This window comes from Octopus sinensis, linkage group LG22 (assembly GCF_006345805.1).
Source record: "Octopus sinensis linkage group LG22, ASM634580v1, whole genome shotgun sequence".
Taxonomy (NCBI): Eukaryota; Metazoa; Mollusca; class Cephalopoda; order Octopoda; family Octopodidae; genus Octopus; species Octopus sinensis.
In genome coordinates, this window is record NC_043018.1 from 3819183 (window position 1) to 3842955 (window position 23773).

Sequence of the window (23773 nt, forward strand, 5' to 3'; positions counted from 1 at the left end):
AGATATTTGTCCTCATCTTGTTTGTTGTTAACACAACGTTTCAGCTGATAAACCCTCCAGCCTTCATCAGGTGTCTTGGGGAAATTTCGAACCTGGGTTCTCATTCCTGAGGTATTTTTCGATATTGTCCACGGGCATATGATGTAGTGGTTAAGAGCGCGGGCTACTAACCCCAAGGTTTCAAGTTTGATTCCAGGCAGTGACCTGAATAATAATAATAATAATAATAATTTCAAAAAATACCTTAGGAATGAGAACAGAGTTTCAAAATTTCCCCAAGACACTTGAAGGAGGCTGGAGGGTATATCAGCCGAAACATTGTGTTAACAACAAACAAGATGAGGACAAATATCTGTCAAATGTAAATAATAATGGTTTCAAATTCTGCCACAAGGCCAATCATTTTGGAGGAGGGGACTAGTCAATTACATTGACCCCCATTTTTTTTTCTGGTACATAATTTATTGATCACCTGAAAGGATGAAAAGCAAAGTCGACCTCAGTGAAATTTGAACTCTGAACGTGAAGACAGACGAAATGCCGCTCTCAGCATTTTTGCCTGGATTGCTAAGAATTCTACAAGCTTGTCATCTTTAATAACAATAATGATGATGACGATGATGATGATGATGATGATAATGTTAATGATAATAACAATTCCTCTCAATAACATTCAACATGTTTTGCTTCAGACCCTAGTTCTTTGTTGTGCTTCGCAATCATCACCCTCATCCTCATCATCCTCCTCATCGTCCTCCTCTTCCTCTTCCTCATCATCATCTTCCTCGCCACCATTATCATCATCATCATCATCATCATCGTCATCTTCAACATCCTCCTCCTCCTCTACCTCTTCCTCATCATTTCTTTCCATGACATCATCATCATCATCCTCATCGTCCTCATCCTCATTCCCATCCTCTTCTTCGTCATCATTACCACCTCGACCGTCATCAATGTTGTTAGACGTGTCTAGGCGGAGGTGGCCACAGTTTGCAGACTGTTGGAGCATTGCTACTTTCTCACCTCCAACACCAACACCACTATCATTCGCACCACCATCACCAGCAGCAGCAGCAACAACACCAACAGCAGCAGCATCACCAACAGCAGCAGTACTCCGGCTCCCCTTACACGTGCCACTGTGCCGTTTCAAGTGGTACTTTGTATAGAATGACTTGTGGCACTTCCCACAAGTGAAGTTCCGTTCCCCAGAATGAATCTTCAGATGCTTCTTGAAGTTCTGCATTTTGTAGAAACTCTTGTCACAATGCGAACAGCTGAAGAGCTTCTCGCGGGTGTGTTGGTATTCATGCTGTTTGAGGTCTGAAGAACGAGAGAACATCTTCTCACAGAACTGGCATTGCAGCTTCTTCTCACCTGTGTGAGTGAACATGTGGGACGTCAGGTGAGCTTTCTGACGGAACTGTTTCTTACAGACGCTGCATGGAAATTTTCTCTCACCTGAATGGAGCAAAAGGTAAAACAATATAATTACATCAAATTAAATAATTAAATGAAAGTGTTTTGTGAATATATTAAAATATCAACATGGTAAAATATAAACTTATTAAATTCAATATATTACAATGTCAATTTTTTAATTAAAAATCTTAGAAACATCAAAGAGGGTTGGTATTTTACAGAAAATGAAGACAATTTTGAACACAGGAGAGTTGTGAAAACAGCCTAGAAAATCTAACAGTCTGGAAAAATGAACTCTGTACTTCTCTGAGAGAGGTACAGTGTTCAATTTTCTGTAGATGTCTGCTGGTAACTTTTTTCCATCTTCTCAAGGTATTTACCCAATTTTCTAGGCTGTTTTCGCAGTTATCCCAGATTTGAATTTATTTCATTTTCTATAAGATGCACATGTATTAAAATTGACGTCAACATAGCTCATGTCAAAATCTTAAATTGTCAACATATTAGACAGTCAATTTGTTAAAATCTCAACATAGCATAATGTCAATAGAGTAGAATGTCGACATTTTAAAACGTCATCATGTAACAATATTATTTTACAATGTCAACATAGTTAAGTGTCACTTTTTTAAAATGTTGACACATCAAACACCACCATATTAAACATTCTTTTCTACTCTAGGCACAAGGCCCAGTTGATTACATTAACCCCAGTACGCAACTGGTACTTAATTTATCTACCCCAAAAGGATGAAAGGTAAAGTCGACCTTGGTGGAATTTGAACTCAGAACGTAAAGACAAATGAAATACCGCTAAGCATTACGCCCGGCATGCTAAAGATTCTGCCAACTTACCGCCTTAACCATGTTCAATATTGATACAGCAAATGTCAACTTTTTATTGTTTAATTTCACTGTATAAAATATCAAAGCATCAAAACGCTCATATATTGAAATATCAACAGAAATAATCTCAGCCAATCAGACTGGAAACATATTCAGATGCTAACATATTAGAATATCACCATTTTAAAATATGTCAGCATTTTACAACTTCAACATGCATAGCTGTGTGGCAAAAAGTTGGCTTCTCAACTACATGGCTCTGGGTTCAGTCCCACTGCACAGCACCTTTGGCAAGTGTCTTCTAACATAGCCCCAGGCTATTATATTTATAATTCCAATATATTAAATGTCAACAAAATAACTAATGTCAACATATATCAGCCTGTCATTATCAAATAGTCAAAACAGTACATTGTCAATAGAGTAAAATGTCAAAATGGAAAACTGTCAACATATCAAAATGCTGATATATGTTAAAATATCATTATACCACTTGTTAACATAGTAAAAGGTTGACATTTTAAAATGTCGAATATAACAAATTGTCAATTTATTAAAGTATCAGTGTATTAGATTTAATGTATTAAGATGTCACTGTATTAAAAGACTCATATATAGGTTTCAAATTTTGGTACAGGGCCAGTAATTTCAGGGGAAAGGAGAAAGTTGATGTAATCAACCCCAATACTCAACTGGTTCTTATTTTGTTGGTCCCAAAAGGATGAAAGGCAAAGTCAACTTTGGTGGCATCTGAACTCAGAATGTAAAGAGAAATGAAGTGCTGCTAAGCATTTAGCCCAGCATGCTAACAATTCTGCTACCTTACAATAAGCTCATACATTAAAATGTCAACATAACAAAGTGTCAACATAATAAAATGTCAATATAACAAACTGACAACACAACAAAATTTTGACATAATAAAATGTCAACATAATAAAATTTTGACATAATAAAATATCAGCATATTAAAATGTCAACATAATTAGAAGGCACTTCTAAAAATGTCCAAAATATTAAAATATTTACAAATGTCAAAATGAGGCATCATTGTGAAACATTAGCAAATTGTTATATTTTAGATCATCATCATCATTAACATCATTTAACATCAGTCTTCCATGCTGGTATGGGTTGAATGGGCTGGTTATGCGAAGAGATAGATATTATACATATACAAGGGGGAAGCTGAAACATTCCCAGCTTTGGGAAAAAGAAAATACAGGAGGATCAGTTAATTATGATTTTATTTAATGTATTCCCCTTTCAGATTCACACACTTATTGCAGCGATCCTTCAGTTTTTCTAAGCCCTGTAAAAGAACCGGGAACGTTGGCCCTCCAACCAGGCCTTTTATGATATACCCTCAATAGATAGGAACTTTGCAGCACCCATCTCATATATGATGGGCTTCTTTCAGTTCCTGCCTACCAAATCTACTTACAAGGCTTTGGTCGGCCCATGGCTATATCAGAAAACACTTGCACAAAGTGTCACGTAGTGAGACTGAACCTGGAACCATGTGGTTGGGAAGCAAACTTCTTACCACACAGCCATGCCTGGCTGACCAAGTCAATGAAATGAAAATGCAGCAAAGGAATTCATTGAATCATGTCATGTGGTACTTACCTGTGTGAATGGACTGGTGCGTACGGAGATTGCTTTGGTCTGTGAATCGCTTCCCACACTGGGAACAAGAGTGGGGCTTGGCACCGATGTGGGTCAATAGATGCGTCTTTAACTTGGTCATTGACGTAAAACCTCTGTTACAAAATTGGCAGTGCCATCGGCGAACACTGACATCGGGATGCATTGACCTGACATGCTGCGCCAGGAGTTTGTGACTGGCAAATGGTTTTCTGCAAACGCAACAGCTCAAGGTAACGTTGGCCTTCAATGGCACACCTGTGGGTAACAGCAACAACAACATTATACGTATCAATCAATCAATCAATATATATAAAAAGACATTTTAAGATCCACAAAGATCAGAAATTATATGCAGCTCTTGGTGTTCCAAATTGAACTTGCAATCTATGTGGGTGTCTTTTCACTACATTGTCAAGTTTAAAAAGCCACACCTCTCTCTCTAACCGCTCAGTCGAAGTCGACTCTCGGTCACTCGTTGGATCAGTGTCCTCCAGTCAGTTCTATCCTGGGCCGCTTCTTTCAGATTGGCTATGTCCATTCCGGTATCACTCTTGATGGTGTCAAGCCAGCGGGTTCTTGGTCGGCCTCTTCCTCTCTTGCCACTGACCATTCCGAGCATGATGTCCTTCTCCAGGGATTTTCTCTGCATAATATGACCGAAATATGCCAATCTATACTCTATGGATCAAAAGTGCAAGAAAAAGCCACACCAGATACCATGATAGTTCTAAGATGTAAGTACAAGAGGTGATCAAATTCTGCATAAGGTGTAGACAACCACTATATATCATCATCATCATCATCATCATCGTTTAACGTCTGCTTTCCATGCTAGCATGGGTTGGACGATTTGACTGAGGGCTGGCGAACCAGATGGCTGCACCAGGCTTCAATTTTGATGTGGCAGAGTTTCTACAGCTGGATGCCCTTCCTAATGCCAACCACTCCGAGAGTGTAATATATATATATAGATGTGTGTATTTTTCCCTTATTAACAATTAACATGAAAAATAAATAAATAGTTACCAGGGTAGCAAAAAATCACATGAGTAAAAAGGTTGTAACTCCTTGATTTTAAAGGTAGAAAATCCGGGTTTATGTGAAATATTTTGTATAATATATATAAATACTTAAATGGAGTTAAACGCAGGTGTTATTCAAATTCTTTTACTTCCGACACATGTTTCGAAGATATCACTGGTATTATTCCATAGGTATAAAATGGTGTAAAACAATGTAATCGTCTCTTCAGGGAAATGAAGAAATGAAACTCGTCAATAAGACATTTTAAGAGAATATGATGAATATGTATAGTGATTAACTGAATGCTATTAAGTTTCTTTTAAAAAACACGTTAGAGGATATAACGTCAAAGGTAGCGTATAGAAAGAGGAGGGATAAAGGAAAGAAAAACTAAATGAATGAGAAGTATATTACTATATGTATATTGAATAAAACCATATAGATTTGGAAAAAGATATGTCTAGTGAATGTGAAATGTAAGAAGAAAATGTTTAAATTATATATAATGATAGATATCACTTATATGAACTAAAGGTGTGTTTCTGCTAATGTTTACATCGGTAGGCACGCTCTATATAACCGTATTTACAAGGGGATTTTTAGAAAAAAGAATAACGTTTTTTTGAAACAATCTTAATAGCGTTCAGTTAATCACTATACATATCCATCGTATTCTGTTAAATTGTCTTATTGCAAAGATAAAGCACTATACAAGAAAGTGAAAACGAGTGATACTGAAAATAGGTGGGTAAAGAAAAGAATGTATGGTCAATTCCATAGGGATGTTGAAGATAAGTCAGACAGATAAAAAAATGGCTGTGGATGACTAAAAGAGATTTAAAACAGGAAACGGAGGCTCTAATCTGTGCTGCCCAAGAGCAAGCACTAAGAACCAACTACATAAAATACAAAATAGACAACACAGCAGAAAGGGATAAGCCCAGAATCTGTGGGAAAATGGTGAAACATTATGGCATATTACCAGTCAATGTATGCCACTAGCCCAGAAGGAATATAAGAGATGCCACAACAATATAGCCAGGCTTGTCCATTGGTCACTTGCAACAAGTATAGACCTGACAGAGCAAAAATTTGGTAAAACCACAAACCTGAAAGCATCGTCGAAAATGGAAATGCAAAGATCCTATGGGATATTATTATTCAGTGCGACCGTGAGATAGAAAATAGGAAGCCGGACATTAATTGAGAAAGAAAAACAACTATGCTGGATCATAGATATAGCATGCCCAGCGGACAAAAAGGTATGCGATAAGGAAGAAAGAAAAGTCCAGAGATATGACAGGTTAGCTTGGGAAGTTAAGCAGTTGTGATCGATGAAAAAGGTAGCAGTAGTACCAATAACTGTCGGAGCCCTGGGAACAGTGATCAAAAATCTCGAGAAGTACATGAAATAAATAGGGGCTGCAATAAGGGTGGTGCACTTGCAGAAAACAGCACTGCTTGGAACCACTCGAATACTCCAGAAGGTGCTCGAAAAATAAGTGAACAGCTGACACCATAGTACATCTCCAGCGTTATAAGCTGTGCAAAGGCAATTATAATACTAATAATAATAATAATAAGGGTTAAGCTTGAATGCATGTGTTTGTAGTGAAAGAAGAAACGAGCATACAAAGGACAAGCTGGAGCAAAACATAATAAGTCCGTCCTTCTTACCTAACGTACTCGCATAATCGTTGGAGTACCAGACCAAGAGTTCTTGGTGTGGTTGAACATCACAGCATGTCATGAAGTAAATACTATATTGCTGTTGGTACGCTACCAAGTTCTGCTCCTCTGGTGACCGAGCTGGTTTCACGAACATCATCCAGTTGCACTCATTCTCATCGCTGACATCGAGGGCATCAGCAGTTTGTCCATCTTTGGAGAAGATCTGCAATAAAAGAGTGAAAGAGGCTGGAGACATGATTCCATAGACATTAAGGAGACATGATTCCATAGAGACTGATAATTAAGAACTAATTGGAGTTAGTTTAAAATGATTGACTAAGAACATCTGAGACAGAGAAAGTATAAAATATGGGTTTCATATATTGGCACAAGGCCAGCAATTTGAGGGGAAGGGATAAGTTGATTACACCCCAGTGTATGACTGGTACTTATTTTATTGATCCCAAAAGGATGAAAGGCGAAGTCAACCTTGGAAGAATTTAAACTGAGAATGTAAAATCGAATGAAATGTTGCTAAGCATTTTGTTGCCTTATGGGATACTGACTAAAGAATGACAAGGATTGATGAGAGATAAACGACTGGCAGAGAACAGCTGAGATTGATGGGAGATAAATGACTGGCAGAGAACAGCTGAGATTGATGAGAGATAAATGACTGGCAGAGAATAGCTGAGATTGATGGGAGATAAATGACTGGCAGAGAACAGCTGAGATTGATGGGAGATAAATGACTGGCAGAGAATAGCTGAGATTGATGGGAGATAAATGACTGGTAGAGAATAGCTGAGATTGATGGGAGATAAATGACTGGCAGAGAACAGCTGAGATTGATGGGAAATAAATGACTGGTAGAGAATAGCTGAGATTGATGGGAGATAAATGACTGGCAGAGAACAGCTGAGATTGATGGGAGATAAATGACTGGTAGAGAATAGCTGAGATTGATGGGAGATAAATGACTGGTAGAGAATAGCTGAGATTGATGGGAGATAAATGACTGGCAGAGAACAGCTGAGATTGATGGGAGATAAATGACTGGTAGAGAATAGCTGAGATTGATGGGAGATAAATGACTGGTAGAGAATAGCTGAGATTGATGGGAGATAAATGACTGGTAGAGAATAGCTGAGATTGATGGGAGATAAAAGGTTGGGAGAAATATTGGATATTGACAGAGAGAAAGATTGACAAAGAATGTTTAATTTTAATGGGGATTAATAGTGATTTATGGAAGATGAAAGATGTCGTGGAGTGAACTGACACCCCCACACGTGACTGCCAGTGGACTGGATGAGTCTATAAATTGATGAGTCAGCAGAGAGTTGAGGTCGAACTGTGAGTCTCGTTATTGATTTTGCGTTGGAACAATAGTGAATGGTTATAAGGGGACGACCAACTCTTGTTACATTGCTTATGGTTACATTTGGTACTCTGATATAGTGTTACACACACACACATACATCTGATATCGTCACTGACGATATAACAAAAGAATAAAGAGAATGTGTGAGATTGATGAAAAATAAGAAGAATGGATGAGATAATCTGAGAGTCAGGGGATATAAAAGTAGAATACTAGAGATTTATTGAGATTATCTGCAATTAATGGGAAATAGAATATCTACAGAGAACATCTGAGACTGAGGGGAGATAAAAAGATTAACAGAAATTATCTGAGACTGATGGGTGATAAAAGGATTAACATAGAATGAAATGAAATACAGGTTTCAAATTGTGGCACAAGGCCAGCAATTTCAGGAAAGGGGATAAGTCGATATCATGACCTCCAGAGTGCAACTGGTACTTAATCCGCGCAGACAGAGAAAGACAGAGCGAACAGATTAAGGGAGTGAACTCTAGCCAACCACAATAATCCAAGGGAATTAACTCATACAGTGTTAAAATATCTTTATATATAAAAGTCAAGTTGTGTGTCTGTCTCCTACGATTTAGATTCCTAACTACTCCCACATTTTGCGGTGCAGTTTAACCAAAACCGGGTATCTTATAGTTGTGATTCATATCGAGCCCTTCTGGGTATTAGCGCGCGTCTACGATGAGTCTACGATTTTTAAAAAAATTTACCATCATTTTTTCCATTTTAATGCATTTTTTCGCTATTGTATAAGGGAAGTAACTCTCTAAAAATGTCTACGATGAGTCAACGATTAAAAAAAAAAATTACCATCGTTTTTTTTCCATTTTTAATGCATATTTTTGCTATTTTTTGGATATAACTCTCTAAAAATGCTTATATAATTATTTCCTTTACAAACCCGAGCAAAGCCGGGCGATACTGCTAGTAGTAAATAATAAAATAATTAAGACGGGAGACCAAAATGACCCGAAATCAAAATTCTTGGCAATAAATAAAATAAAATAAAATACGATAAAATACTGTAAAACAATATAAGGTTTGTTTGAGAGAGGGAAAACCAGAAAGAGGGTTGTTAAAAACCCCTTGAAAAGAACAGAGACAAAGGTCTGAATTTGCTGACAATTTGCAAAGCACAGTAAATACCAGGGGTCAGATAATTGCGGTTGTTGTTGTTGCTGCTGTTGTAGTTTATCCCTGAATCATATTTGATTGAACAAATTTATGATAAAAGATTTCCCAGTCATGACTAATCCATCTTTGTTATTCTTCTTTTTTTTTTTATAGGGTATTGAATAACAAGAACTATAACATTCAATAAATTCTTCTTTTTTTTGAAGATGGCAGGATGTGTAATTTGAGGGAGATTTAACTGCTATTTCCAGCAGGTTAAGCGACCACATAGAAGCATTCGCATTGGATCATTGTGGGTGTTGTTGTTGTTGTTGTTTATAACTTTAGGTAATTCTGATCAAACCGACCTCTGTTCAAAGATATTCCAAACACCATCCTGTCTGAGAACAACATTATCCAATGTGTCCTTCCATTTTTTGAGGCAGTAGGGTGTAATTTGAGGGTGATTTGGCTGCTATTTCTAGATTTAACAACCACATACTGGACTTTCCCACAAGTCAGTTGTATATTGTGGGACTCGACATGGAAAATGAGTTGGGGGTGAAGATGTAAAATATTGGTCCCAAATTTTGGCACAAGGCCAGCAGTTTTAGGGGAGAAGTAAGTTGGTTACATTGATCCCCGTATTCAGTAGGTATTTACTCTATCGACCCCGAAAGGATGAAAGGCAAAGTCAACCTCGGCAGAATTTGAACTCAGAATGTGACGACAGACGAAATGCCACTCAGTATTTCGTCCAGAACTCTGATAATTCTGCCAGTTTGCTGCCTTAAATGAAGATGCAAAAAAGTACCTCAAAGGGTTGTGGAGTGTTGCAGGATGTGATGGAGAATGCTAGATCCTGAGATACAATATACCTACCATCCAAATGGGGAAATCTGATGTCTTTTGTGAATCCACTGGACATTTCCCCTTCACTTTGGCAACGAATGGACCAAACCGGCTTCGGCAAGGAACGGTTTCTTTTGCCCACACTCCTACAAAAGAACAGAACAATAATAATGCTGCAAGCAAGTCGTAAATGGCAGTTGTATGACATAATGGTCATGTTGGCCGAATAGGCATGATTATTAGTTTCCCATTGGTTAAAATTACTGCCCATATTTGAATTCAAAACTTTCGACAAAGAGAAATCTTTCTCAAAATACAGTTCTTAGAATTCAGGTATGAGCAGTTATAAAAACCCTGATTTTGGGGAGATTAATCAGTGTATGTTGGTTGTCACTCGACTCCACAACACTCACTCTCAGTGATCGTTGGTTGTCACTCATCTCCACGACGCTCACTCCTTTGAGATATTGGCTATTTTCATGCCAAGTCTATTACTTAACAAGACTTATTTGAAATGTTGTGCAAAATTCAAGTAGTTTAGAATGAAAGAATTAGCTGGAATAAATTGCCTGTCATAACTCTCTACGACAAATTGCTTTACTTCTAAATGTACTCATCATCACCATCACCATCATCATCATCATACATAAATAAACTAATGCTGTAAATATTTTCTCTTTCTTCACTTTTTTCAACCTGTTAATGAAATTTATTTCTGCAACTCTGAAACTGTTTTTTATAGCAGTGAAAAAGAACACAAACTTATCTTCAACATACATACACATTCAACATGTCCGTTAAGCATCTTGATATATGTATATATATATATATTTTATTACAGCGTTTATGTAGCTTGAGTTTAGATTTATGTAGAGTGATAATACTTATAATTAAGTTATAAGTGATGGGTTTATCAATATAGATTCTTACTCAAGAAGCAAAATATATTTATTATCTATTCCAAGTCAAAACCATATAAATAAGATAAAACACCTTTATAAAAGTAGTGGTACCCAATTACCATAATAATAATAATAATAATAATAATAATAATCCTTTCTGCTATAGGCGCAAGATATGAAATCTGGGGAAGGGGGATAGTCGATTACATTAACCCCCAATACTCAGCTGGTACTTATTTTATTGGCCCCAAAAGGATGAAAAGCAAAGTCCACCTTCGTGAAATTTGGACTCAGAATATAAGGATGGACAAAATGCCACTAAGCATTTGGTGAATCATATAATTGCATGTGTGTGTGTGTGAGTGTTTGTATGTGTGTGTGAGTGTTTGTATGTGTGTGTGTGTGGAGACTAGAGAGAAATGAAGCTAGTGTGCTCTGCTGGATGTGCAATATCAGTGTACATGTGCAACGAGAGAAGACTCCACTGGTTTGGTCATGTGATGCATATGGATGTAGACAGTTGCATACAGAAGTGCATATCATTTCAAGTGGAGGACGGTGACCCAGGAAGACATGGGACAAAGTACTGAAGGAGGGGGATAACACACGCTGGGACTCTAACAGGTGGTACTACTCTGGGTAGATCTGGGAATATATACGCATACATACATACACAACATACATGTGTGTGTGTGTGTGTGTGTGTGTGTATGAAGACTCATAGTTCAATGGTCAGGTGTATTGCACTCAAAATCGTTAGATCGTGGGTTTGATTCCCAGGCCAAGTGGCAGATAGTGTTCTTGAGCCAAACTCTTAATTTCATATTGCTCCAGTCGAGGAGAACATTGGCCTGCTCACCCAACCAGTGAGCTGACAACATTCAAAAGCTAAAACAATGCAGAGCATGTGTTGTGACCAGCAATGTATAACAACATTCAACAGTCTGGTTGAGATATATATATATATATATATATCACCCTCTCACGTACATACATATAAATAATATATATATATGTATATATATATATATATGTGTGTGTGTGTGTGTATATATATATATGTATATATATATATATATGTGTGTGTATATATATATATATATATATGTATATATATATATATGTGTGTGTGTATATATATATATGTATATATATATATATATATGTATATATATATATATATATGTGTGTGTGTGTGTGTATATATATATATATTATATATATATATATATATGTGTGTGTATATATATATATATATATGTATATATATATATATATGTGTGTGTGTATATATATATATATGTATATATATATATATATGCATACGAATACATACATACTTACATTTATACGTATATACATATGCATATGTGGGCACGGGACATCACAAAACGTAAACAACAAAATATACGAAGTACAAGGACATAGAAGCCCTTATTCCATGTCCTCGTACATACATAACTACAAACACACACACACACACACATAGATACATAGAGTATCTTTCTTCTATGGCCAACCAAGATGGGAGGGAGGGAGGAAGGAAATTATTCTCAAAGCAGAGATTTGTCCTGATTTCTTGCAAGAGAGTTGACTCTGCAAATGGTACACGCAAGGTGCCGGTGGATGGTGATGAACCATGAAACAGATTAACTTAAAGATGAGCTGATCTCTAACTGTGGAAGAGGTAGACCCAGGAAGAGATGGGACAAGGAAGTGGAACATGATCTTTGGATGTTGTGTCTCAAGGAGGCCATGACAAGGGACAGAGACTTTTGGCGATTTGCAGTGCTTGAGAAGACACTTCATGCTGGGGTGAAATCATAGTCATGCCCAGTGCCAGGGACACATGAAAGGCACCCGTGCCAGTGACACATGAGGCACCTATGCTAGTGACACATAAAAGGCACTCGAGCCAGTGACATGCAGAAGGCACCCATGCTGGTGAGATGTGAAAGGCACCAAGAACACTCTGTGGAGTGGTTGGCATTAGGAAGGGCATCCACCCGTGGAAACCAGATGAGGGGAGCCTGGTGCAGGTCTTTGGTTTACCAGTGCCAGGGAAACCGTCGAACCCATGCCAGAATGGAAAACGGATGCTAAATGATGCTAAATGATGATGATGATCATCATCATCATCCTCATCCTCATCATCATCATCGTCATCATCATCATCATCCTCATCATCATCATCATCATCACCATCATCATCATCATCATCCTCATCATCATCATCATCATCATCATCATCATCATCACCATCATCATCATCATCATCATCATCCTCATCATCATCCTCATCCTCATCATCATCATCGTCATCATCATCATCATCATCCTCATCATCATCATCATCACCATCATCATCATCATCCTCATCATCATTATCCAAGTAAGCTACAACAAGATTTGATCTCAAAACACAAGGAAACAGAGCAAATGCTACAAGGAGCTCTTCCAGTTCTAAGGGACAGGAAAAAACAAGGGGAGAGATCAAGAAAGGAGGAGAAATGAAAGGTAGAATAATGGGTGGGGGGGCAGGAGGAGGGAGTAAAGCAAATGGGAAACAACTAACCCAGAGTGTCTGTGTAACCATGAGCTGAGGTAGTTTTCAGGTAAAGAAGGGAAGGTATTGAGAGACGAGCACGAGAAGGGATCGGGGTATCGGGAATATCACAGTAATTCGTGTTGTGGATCTGACATGGAGCATTGCTGCTGCCGCTGCTGCTGCTGCTGCCATTGCTACTGGTGTTGTTGTTGTTGCTGTTGTAGTTGCATTCTAGGCAAACTGGAAAAGAGAGAAAAAGAAATGGGGTAGTTTAAGCAATACTTAAAACCAGTGACACATCATAATCATCATCATCATCGTCATTTTTATCCTCATCCTCATCATCATCATCATCATCATCATAACCATCATACTCATGAGCATCTCCATAATTATCACCAACATCATATAAGCCAGCTATAAACCAAGAAATACACCAGCCAAGAAGAGGGCTTCTATATTGTCACTTAACATGCTAGAAATAACAGCTAAATCTCACTCGGATTAGAGATACGCCACAGATATATACAATATCATCATCATCATACTTCCCCACACAAGAGTCAGAATGTGCTCACAATTTTTCCATAGCCAAATACATTTTGTGTTGCCAACCCTCACTTATTTCTAAGCAGAGTAGAAATATTTCCCAAGGACCGGACTGGAAACGAATGACAATGTTTGTATGATATTAACAAAGGGCCATCACAGCAGCATTACAAGCCCCCTGAGTAAACCAAATGTACTGGGACCAATAGTATTTATTAACAGCAATCCACAGCATACACAGATCAGAACTGGGGACCCTAGACACACGAGGGCATTGGGCAGACCAATATACACTGGACCCTATAGTATTTATTCATTGACTGCAAGCCACAGCATACATAGGTCAGAATTGGGCCCCTAGATCTATGCAGGGCCAGTTCTAAGCCAATTAAACAGATTTGTTCAAATTGGGCCCAACACCGAGAGAGGACCCTGTGCACACATTCAAGTGGAGGGTGCTATGATGAATTTTTAGTATATCATTGGGGTTAATGGTAGAGCCTCAAGCCCTCAACGCATTTTGGCTGGGACTGGTGTACTAAATGAAGCATAAAACATCAATCTAGCTTTTGTAGAGTAGAGGGCCCCACTGACAATTCCCTAATTGGGTCACACTCTTCCTAGCACCGGCCCTGAATCCATGGGGCCCTTGGGTAACTGCTAGCAACTACTGCATGATGTCAACACACACATACACATATACAATGGGCTTCTTTTAGTTTCCACCAATGAAATCCACCCTCAAGGCTTTGGTCAGGCTGGGACAATAGTAGAAAACATAGAAGACATTTGTCCAAGGAACCAGTAAGTAGGACTGAACCTGAAACCACATGGTTGAGAAACAAACTGCTTAACCACAAGGCCATGTCTACCTCTATATCTCACCTTTAATCCTTTCATTACCACATTTCTGTTAATGAAGGCTGCCTTTATTTTAATTAATCTTTAAAATAATGAAGAATTTAGTAAAATCACTTTCTAATTATTAAGCTGTGGTCGGGAACAATTTCACAGAAGAATTTTGATGGAAGATTACAATTGAAACCATTTTAAAACAGTAAGTTTATGTTATAAGAACTTGGGGTGGTCACAAGTGGGTTGGCATCAAAAGGGTTAAAAAACAGGACATGTAGAATAAAGTGGTTCTAAGTTCTAAGTTCCCAACATACAGAATGGTCATGGCTGGAACGCCTTTGATCAAGACAGGCCCTGGGCTAAATAAACAAGAACAAGGAAAATGTCAAGGTTTAACCTAAAAAGTTTGCTTACAGTTGTCGAAAGACATTTGGTTGTAAGGTTTAGTAGTAAATGTAGCCATGTCCTCCCCCAGTTGACAGCTGGTACCAGACATCACCATCGCACTGCTGCTCTCATCTTTAGCAGCATCAGTTGTTGTTGCGGTAGTTGCTGCTACTGCACCACTTTGGTGCACTTTGAGAATCATGTCAATCACTGGAATGGAGAAATGGTATAGAACTGTTAGAAAGGAATGTAGTAGAGGGGTGTATGGCAGTGGTGGTGGTGGTGGTGGTGGTTGGTGGTGGTGGTGGTTGGTGTATGGTGATGGTGGTGGTTGGTGGTGGTGGTGGTTGGTGGTGGTGGTGGTGGTTGGTAGTGGTGGTGGTAGTGGTGGTGTTGGATGGTGCATGGTGGTAAGAAGCAAACTCCATCCATTCATCAATTTCAAGTTTTGGCACAAGGCCAGCAATTTCAGTGGCGATGGGGAGGGCTAAGTCAATTACATTGACTCCCCCCCCACCAGTGTCCATCTGGTACTTATTTTATCAACCCTGAAAGGATGAAAGGCAAGGGCAACCTCAGTGGGATTTGAACTCAGCACATGAAGATGGATGCAATACCACTGAGCACTTCAACCAGCATACAAATGGTTCTGCCAGCTTACAATGGTGACAAAGGTCAAAATATCATATTTTGGCACAAACAAGCCAATGTAATAAATAACGTGTGGAGTAAACATTCAGACATTGGTCATTGTTGTTACAAATTCTGCTGCTTTTCAAATGGAATTTTGCCCCACCATTGTCGTCTGGGTCCATAAGGTCAACCTAGCTTTGTTTGGCTGTGAATTTTGGTCGGAAAAATTTGACTGGTATGGCCAAAAACTGTGTTTGGATGGCCAGGATTGGATCCCACAACTTTAGATTATGAACCAGCCCAGTCTTATACTGGCTGCGTGGGAAGATGTTTGTTCCCCAACCAAAGGGCTTAGGTTCAGTCCCACTGTGTGGCACCTTGGGTGAGTGTCTTCTAATACAGTCCTGGACTGACCAAAGCCTTGGGATGGATTTGGTAGACAAAAACTGTGTGGAAGCACAAAATATGTGTGTGTGTGTGTGTATGTCTGTGTGTGATTGTGTTTGTGTGTGTATGTGTGTCTGTGTGTGTGTGTCGGGGATGTCTTTGTGTCTGTCTGTGTGTGTGCCTCTGTGTGTGTTTGTGAGTGTGCATGTGTATATGTGAATGTCTGTGTGTTTGTGTGTGTGTGTGTCTGTGTGTGTGTGTGTATCATATGTATATGTGCATGTCTGTGTGTGCATGTGTCTGTCCACCACCACCACCACCACTACCACTTGACCACCTGTCCCCCCTTGTTTGCTTCCCCATGACCCAGCAGTTTAGCAAATAAGATTGATAGAATAAATCCCAGACTTTAAAGACAGAAAAAACAAAAAAACAAAAACAGATAAACAGCAACAACAACCACAGCAACTGTGGAAGACAAGTTTCCATTACCTGACATGTTGTTGATGTCTAAAAGAGAAGCTGCAGCATTTCCATCACATGACTTGTTGGAAACCATTCCAATAGAATTCAAAGAATTGGCTACTTCATCGTTACAGTGTTCTTGGAGTTGTTGGTGTTGCTGATGAAGTGAAGCATCTAAGATTGATTGAAGGTTGGCACCGGATATGGATGCTGCAATTTCTGCAGCGGAACCATTTGTTAGTTCAAGGGCTGAACCATTATGTTGCATGATGCAAGGTGCTGCACTCATGGCGGCGGCACTAGATTTCTGGTGTTCTACATGTTTTTGACTAAATTGGTTAGCAGCCTGCAAAAGCGGAGGCAACTGAGCATCGGGCATGGAAGAGCAAGGAGTGGGGAAGTTATCGTTCTGTGAGGTGATTCCCATCCCGAGACGAAGGTCGGAGAGGTTGGACAGGCTGGAAGTGACGAGCACTGGATTCTGCAGAGTGTTGTGCATGTTTGTGGTGATGAGTCTGTTGACGTGGTTTGGGTCACAGCTGGCTTCTTCCATTGACTGGTGACCAGTAGCAGGTGACGGGTAAGATTCCAGAGTTTCTATGGTGGTGGTGTTGATGTTGTTGTTGTTGTTATGATGCTGATGGTTATCACAGGACTCTGCCTGAATGCAACTGAGCATGTTTAAGTCCTGAACAGTGGAACAACTCCCAGCTTCCCTTTGGATGCCAGGTGCCATTACTGATGGAAACGGGATTGGTGTAGGAGCTGAAAATATAGGAAATGCACATTTGTATATCAGAATTTAAAGCTTAGATAAAGATGTGTGTGTGTGTGTGTGTGTAAGTTCCAAAATTTAAACAGAAGCAAGAAAGGAACATAGACAGGACAGGACGTTGCTAATTCCTCATCAGTTACTGTCCAAAAGATCCTTACAGTTTCACCCCACAATGGTGATATTGTTCACTCTTGGTAGTGTCATCAACGAGAACCTGCTGGGAACACATACAAACACATGTTCTTTTATTCTTTTACTTGTCTGAGTCATTTGACTGCAGCCAAGCTGGAGCACCACCTTTAGTCAAGCAAATCGACTCCAGGACTTATTCTTTGTAAGCCTAGCACTTATTTTATCGGTTTCTTTTGCCAAACTGCCAAGAGGCAGGCACATAAAGACATCAGTATCGATTGTCAAGCAATGTTGCAGGGACAAACACAGACACACATAAATATATACACATATATATATATACACACATATATAGTATGTGACTGCGTGTGTATCGTTGGCGAATTTTTTTTCTCCGTCTTCCCTTCCTTGGACCCCCTCCTTTTTCTATGTTTCTGACGAAGAGCTCCGCTCAAACCGTTAAATCCTTCTTTCTTTCATTTCCTGGGCATCCAATAACACTATACTTGTTCCACGTCCTCGCCTTATTGTGTTTTCTCTTTGTGCTTTCATGTTTGGATTAACTATATATATTTATATATACACATATATGCATATACAAATAAATATGTATATAGGCACACACACATGCTCAGATATAAAACAAACACACTTCAAGGCCCAGGTGTATAATTTTCCATCCACTCACAGATGAGAGACAATTTGTATTCAAACAGTTACATTCCTGAGAGGTCATTCTTCTTCAATAAGAGAATCTACAGTCGACATTGATGCAAAGTATTATACACTCTACCTTCACGTAATGCATTATACACAAGGATATCATAGCTACAAAGCAAACTTCTTAACCATTTGATCATACTGCATCTACATACAAACACACATACATACATACATACATACATACATATACATACATACATACATATACATACATATATCTGTTATGTAGGTAGTGAGGGTAAATCCCAGCTGTTTCCTTTTGAAGCTCATCTGCATATATCATTATTACAATCCAGTATGTAGTCTCAGTTGCTGTTATATATTAGTTATATATATAGAGATATATATATATATAGAGATAGATAGATAGATAGATAGAGAGAGAGAGAGAGAGAGAGGGGGGGAATGAGAAAGTAATAGAGAGTGGATAGAGAAAGATAGAGAGAGAGATAGAGAGAGAGAAAAGAGAGGACAGAAAGCAACAACTCATCAGAGAGCAAGAGTATAGTTAGACTAGGGGTACAGGAGTAGACTGTTGTATTGATCTTGTCATTAAATGGAAAATACCAACAGCATTTACAATGGTCCTCCTGTGTGTGTGTGTGTGTATGTGTGTGTTTGCTTATATTTATGCTTCTCATAAAATGCAATTTTTATAATTATAAATTATTTTTGTAATCAAAAATTATTTTTATAATTATAAATTATTTTTATAACTATAATTATTTTTATGATCATAATTATTTCAAAAATTATTTTTTATAATTATTTTTATAATTATTTTTATAATTATTTTTTTATAATTATTTTTATAATCATAATTATAATTATTTTTATAATTATAATTAATAGTATTGAAAAAATTAAAATATTCTGTGTATAGTAGAAATGTAAGCAATTTATTGCAGATAAATTTTAACAAAATCTTTTGTTGACCTTCTGGAGCCATATGGACTCCCTCAGGATTATATTGACCCCCTAAGGGCCATATTGACCCCTAACGGTCATATGGACCCCAGCTGAGAACTGCTGGCCTAGACTAATAAAATGGAGCAAAAAACAAAAGGCAAGTAGTCACCTGTATGGATGGAAGCCCTGCTGATTGAACCTTTGTCGATGGCAGAGATAAGGGGTCGATGAGGTAGGTTTAGGGAGAGCATCAGTGGCAACATGGAGATGGAATGTCCTGTTAGGGACACAGGGATGTGAAGAGATGGAACACTGTTTGTGCTGGATAACACTGCAAGTAGAAGAACGGTCAGACGCTAGTTGGTAACAGAGCAACCATAAAAACTTTTGTGGTAGGGGTGGTGGTTTTGTGGTGATGTAGTAATAGTGTATAGTGTGATGGTGGTGGTGGTATGGGTGCAGTAGTATTGTGTGCATGTGTGGTGGTGTTTGTGAGTGTCTGAGTGATGGTGGAGTGGTATTTGCATGTGGTATTGTTGTGGTGGTAGTGGTGTGGTGTGGTGGTGGTGGTGATTGTGGTGGTCGTGGAGACTGAGGCGGTAGCAGCAGCTGTGGTTGTGGTGGTGGTGTGTGGTTGTATCATGGTGTTAATGTGGTAATGGCAGTTGTAGTATAGTGTATGGTATATAGTGCTGTGGTGGTGGTGGCATAGATGATACAACAACAACAACAACAACTTACATCCAGAAGCCTGTGTCTGTAGAATCTGAGGTAGACAGGTGTCTGTGGCAGTTTGGTTATCAGCAGCAGTGCTGCCGCCAGCCATGGCATCCGCAACGGTCGACACAGCTGGGCTGGAAGCCAGATGGTTCACATTTGGTAAAGAAGGTGCAGCAGAAGCAGCATCAGATGAAACCTCAACCATTGAGTCCACAACACAGGTCAGCTGGTCAACGTTGACCGGCAGGGTGAAGCTTTCTGCCATTGCTGAGGAACTCATCATTGCCGTTTCACTGGGAAAGAAAAAGAGAGGAAGGAATAAGTCCCTGGTCATTGAGTTTGATAATCATGCAGACATCGGACATGGACATCTCGACTGGGATTTGGAGAAGAGGCCTCTTGGAGTTAATCAACAGCAGCTTTAGTCCTATATTTATGGACTGCCATATTAGCTTGGCGATGACTGCTAATCATCATTATCATCATCATCGTTTAATGTCTGCTTTCCATGCTGGCATGGGTTGGACGGTTCAACTGGGGTCTGGGAAGCCAGAAGGCTGCACCAGGCCCAGTCTGATCTGGCAGTGTTTCTACAGCTGGATGCCCTTCCTAACGCCAACCACTCCGTGAGTGTAGTGGGTGCTTTTTATGTGCCACCGGCACAGGTGCCAGACGAGGCTGGCAAACGGCCACGATCGGATGGTGCTTTTTACGTGCCACCGGCTTACACACACACATGTATGTGTGTGTGTAAAGTGAAGAAATTACTGGTATTCAGCATTTAGTTGTTTATTCTTTTTATCTAATAAAGGCAGTGTGCTGGCAGAAATGTTAGCACGCTGGATGAAATGCTTAATGATATTTCGTCTGTCTTTACATTCAGAGTTCAAATTCTGCTGAGGCCAACTTTGCCTTTCATCCTTTTGGGGTTGATAAATTATGTACCAGTTCCATACTGGGGTCGATCTAATCGACTGGGCTCCTCTCCAAAAAATTTCAGGCCTTGTGCCTAGAGTAGAAACGATTCTTTTTATCTATTTTATTCAATAGGAGAGTTTAGTAAAGCAAGTTAGACTTGCTCCCTTCATTTCACTTTCCTTGTCTGTCCTCATCTATGATCACGGATGTTGAGTAATGATCAAAAAGAGTACAATCACGAATACAGGTGAAATGGGAGAACCCCAGGGTGGCAGGGTGGATCTCCGAAGGAACATTAGTCAACAGGATGCACAGCTTGGAGATCAGGGAGTCTCTCTTGGTTGAGTACTTACTTCTTTGCATTGAGAGGTCATGGCTTTGGTGCTATAGACATGTGATTAGAATGTCGCAGGAAAGAATCACAAAATGGATTCTTCAAGCCAAGACAACCAGCAGGAGACACAGGGCAGACTAATGATTAATGATGATTGAATAATATTCATAGCGTCAGTTGGTTGGTCATGTTTGAGAATTCAACAAGAAAGCCCAATGACAGTTGCTTCTGACAGGACCCAATGGAGAGCAGCGTCTGAGGACTCTACCCCTAAAACACCTTCAGGAATCATGGGCAGAGAAGATGGATGGATGGATAACTTGAAGAGAGACAAAAACAAGATTCTATGTAAAAAAAAAATATATAAACATAATATAATTCTACAACAAAGGCTCGTCACCAGACTTTGATGCCTGGAGGGTGCTTCAGAATATTCTGGGTGGGTGGGCATCAATTTTTGTAAACTGTATTTTCAAAATCTGAGGGCGCATCATTGAATACTGAAGGTGGAGTGCATTCAAGTGTATCTCCTTAGCAATGGACAAGCTACATCAAAAATGAACAAAAAACCAAGAGAAACACAGCTCGCTTTTCTTGTCCACTTTATAAGTGTCCATCGGTGGAAGTGTGTGTGAGTGGGTGTACTTTATCTTTTATTTGTTTCAGTGATGGTGGCTCTGCTGGGGCACCACGTTGAAGGATGTTACTCAAACAAATCAACCCCTGTACTCTTTTTTTAAAGCCTGCTGGTACTTATTCCGTCAATCTCGTTTGCTGAACTTCTAAGATACGAGGACGTAAACAAACCAACACTAGTTGTCAAGCACTGTCATGGAACAGACACACACACCCGTGTGTGTGTGTGTACGACAGGCTTCTTTCAGTTTCCGTCTACCAGATCTACTCACGAATATGTGGTCAGCCCGAGGCAAAGTAAAAGACACTTGCCCAAGGTACCACGCAGTGGGACTGAACCCAGAACCACGTCGTTGGGAAGCAAACCCCATAACACAAAGCCACGTCTGCGCCTATATTTCGTTAGATGGGGGAGGGGGTCGTTTGCTTTTTTTTTCTTCTTCAGAGCCTCTTCTAATTAGATAAAGAAAGTATAATTAATACTAATTATTGTTCCCAAGTCGGAGCCACCGAATAAAATTTCAAATTTTGTTAAGCAATTTCGTGGACAAGCACTGACCTCAGTGCTTAACTAGTACCCTTATTTTATGAATCCCGAAATAGTGAAGGGCAAACCCCGGCGGGATTTGAGCTTCGCGCGTAAAGAGCTGAAAAACTACCGCTAAGCATTTTGTCCGACGCACTTGTGACTCTGCTATCTTCGTCGAAGGAAATCACAATAGCTGTAGCAGTTTCATAAATAGAAAATGGACCGTTAACTTCGTGTGTGAGAGTGAACATAGAATGTATGTGCGTGTGTGTGTGTAAATAGAATGTGTGTGTGTGTGCGTGTTTTGTTTAGCTTCGTACCACCGGTCATCAAACGAAACGAAACTATTTTCAGTTTGACAAAGTGAAAGTGGACTCCTAAATACGCGGTTCCAACTACCTCAACCACAACTACACTGCTAAATAAATGGGTCGGTCACAGATGGAATGTCTTTAACCATAGGACTGTACTAACAGCACCATCACGCAAAAGATCAAATAGAAAAGCCTCTCTGTGGTCGCTCTACAGACTAGAGATAACAGTCAAATCCCTTTTGTTGCATATTATACAGTCTTAAAAACCAAGGGGGAAGAACTCATCGGATAATTGGGTCCTGAATATACTGCATCTAAAAAAAAGACTGGGGTGGCATGGCTGGAACGTATTTTCTCACAGTTCTACTCCGTTATTAATTAGAAGCAACTTTTTCGCGATCATTCTCTTTACTTCATTCGAGAAGGAGCAAAATTGATGTCTAAAATCAAATAAAGAAAATCACAAATAAGGAAAATGTCTAAGATATACATACGTTTAAATGAGAAATAAAACCAGAGACGGGTTGCTGAGGGCCTGGATGCTTTTGGTCCGTGAGTCTGATCGATCGATGTTGATCGGGGAAGAAAAGCACCAAAGACATGAATAACTAATTAACTAATTAATCACCTTTAAAAACTAATTGAATATATCATCATTAAATAATAAACTAGAAATAACGATAATCATAACTACTGTAAGATCGGAGGTAGTGGTGGGAAAACTAGTGGCGGTGCAGCCTGGAATCGAAACATCGTCCTTTGTTATCGCAGCTTACCTCTTTCATGCTTAATTGCGTCAAACACCGTTTGAATTAACGACGGTGTAAGGCCAAACTAGTTCACTGTACATATACGTTCCATACAGATTTTTGCATTTGCGTACTTTTGTCACGGTTTGTCATATTTGTTTGGCTTTGATAGAACCGAACTGGTCAAACTAAAGGGTTTGACCAGAACCAAAAATAGTGTAACAGATGTACAACAACATGTAGTAAACGAATATGAAAAAAAATGTGCGCTGGCGAACGTGGGGTGTATATACATACACACACATACGTCTGTGTGATTTGCATGCGATGTA

General features: G+C 39.2%; 1 protein-coding gene across 2 annotated transcripts; it reads right to left on the bottom strand.

Annotated features, from left to right (window-relative positions):
* Nucleotides 1-427: 427 nt before the first annotated feature.
* Nucleotides 428-23499, bottom strand: LOC115223329 (PR domain zinc finger protein 4). Of its 2 annotated transcripts, none has more exons than XM_036512122.1 (10): nucleotides 23469-23499; nucleotides 19983-20254; nucleotides 19411-19572; nucleotides 16730-17467; nucleotides 15245-15427; nucleotides 13454-13666; nucleotides 10007-10122; nucleotides 6622-6838; nucleotides 3901-4176; nucleotides 428-1464 (listed from the first exon to the last, which is right to left on the bottom strand). In XM_036512122.1, exons 2-10 carry the CDS (start codon nucleotides 20242-20244, stop codon nucleotides 689-691), a joined length of 2943 nt encoding a protein of 980 aa, XP_036368015.1. In that variant the 5' UTR covers nucleotides 20245-20254; nucleotides 23469-23499; the 3' UTR covers nucleotides 428-688. The 2 variants fall into 2 exon arrangements, with proteins under 2 accessions (XP_036368015.1, XP_036368014.1); XM_036512121.1 differs by having other exon boundaries at nucleotides 23187-23493.
* Between the last annotated feature and the right edge of the window lie 274 nt (nucleotides 23500-23773).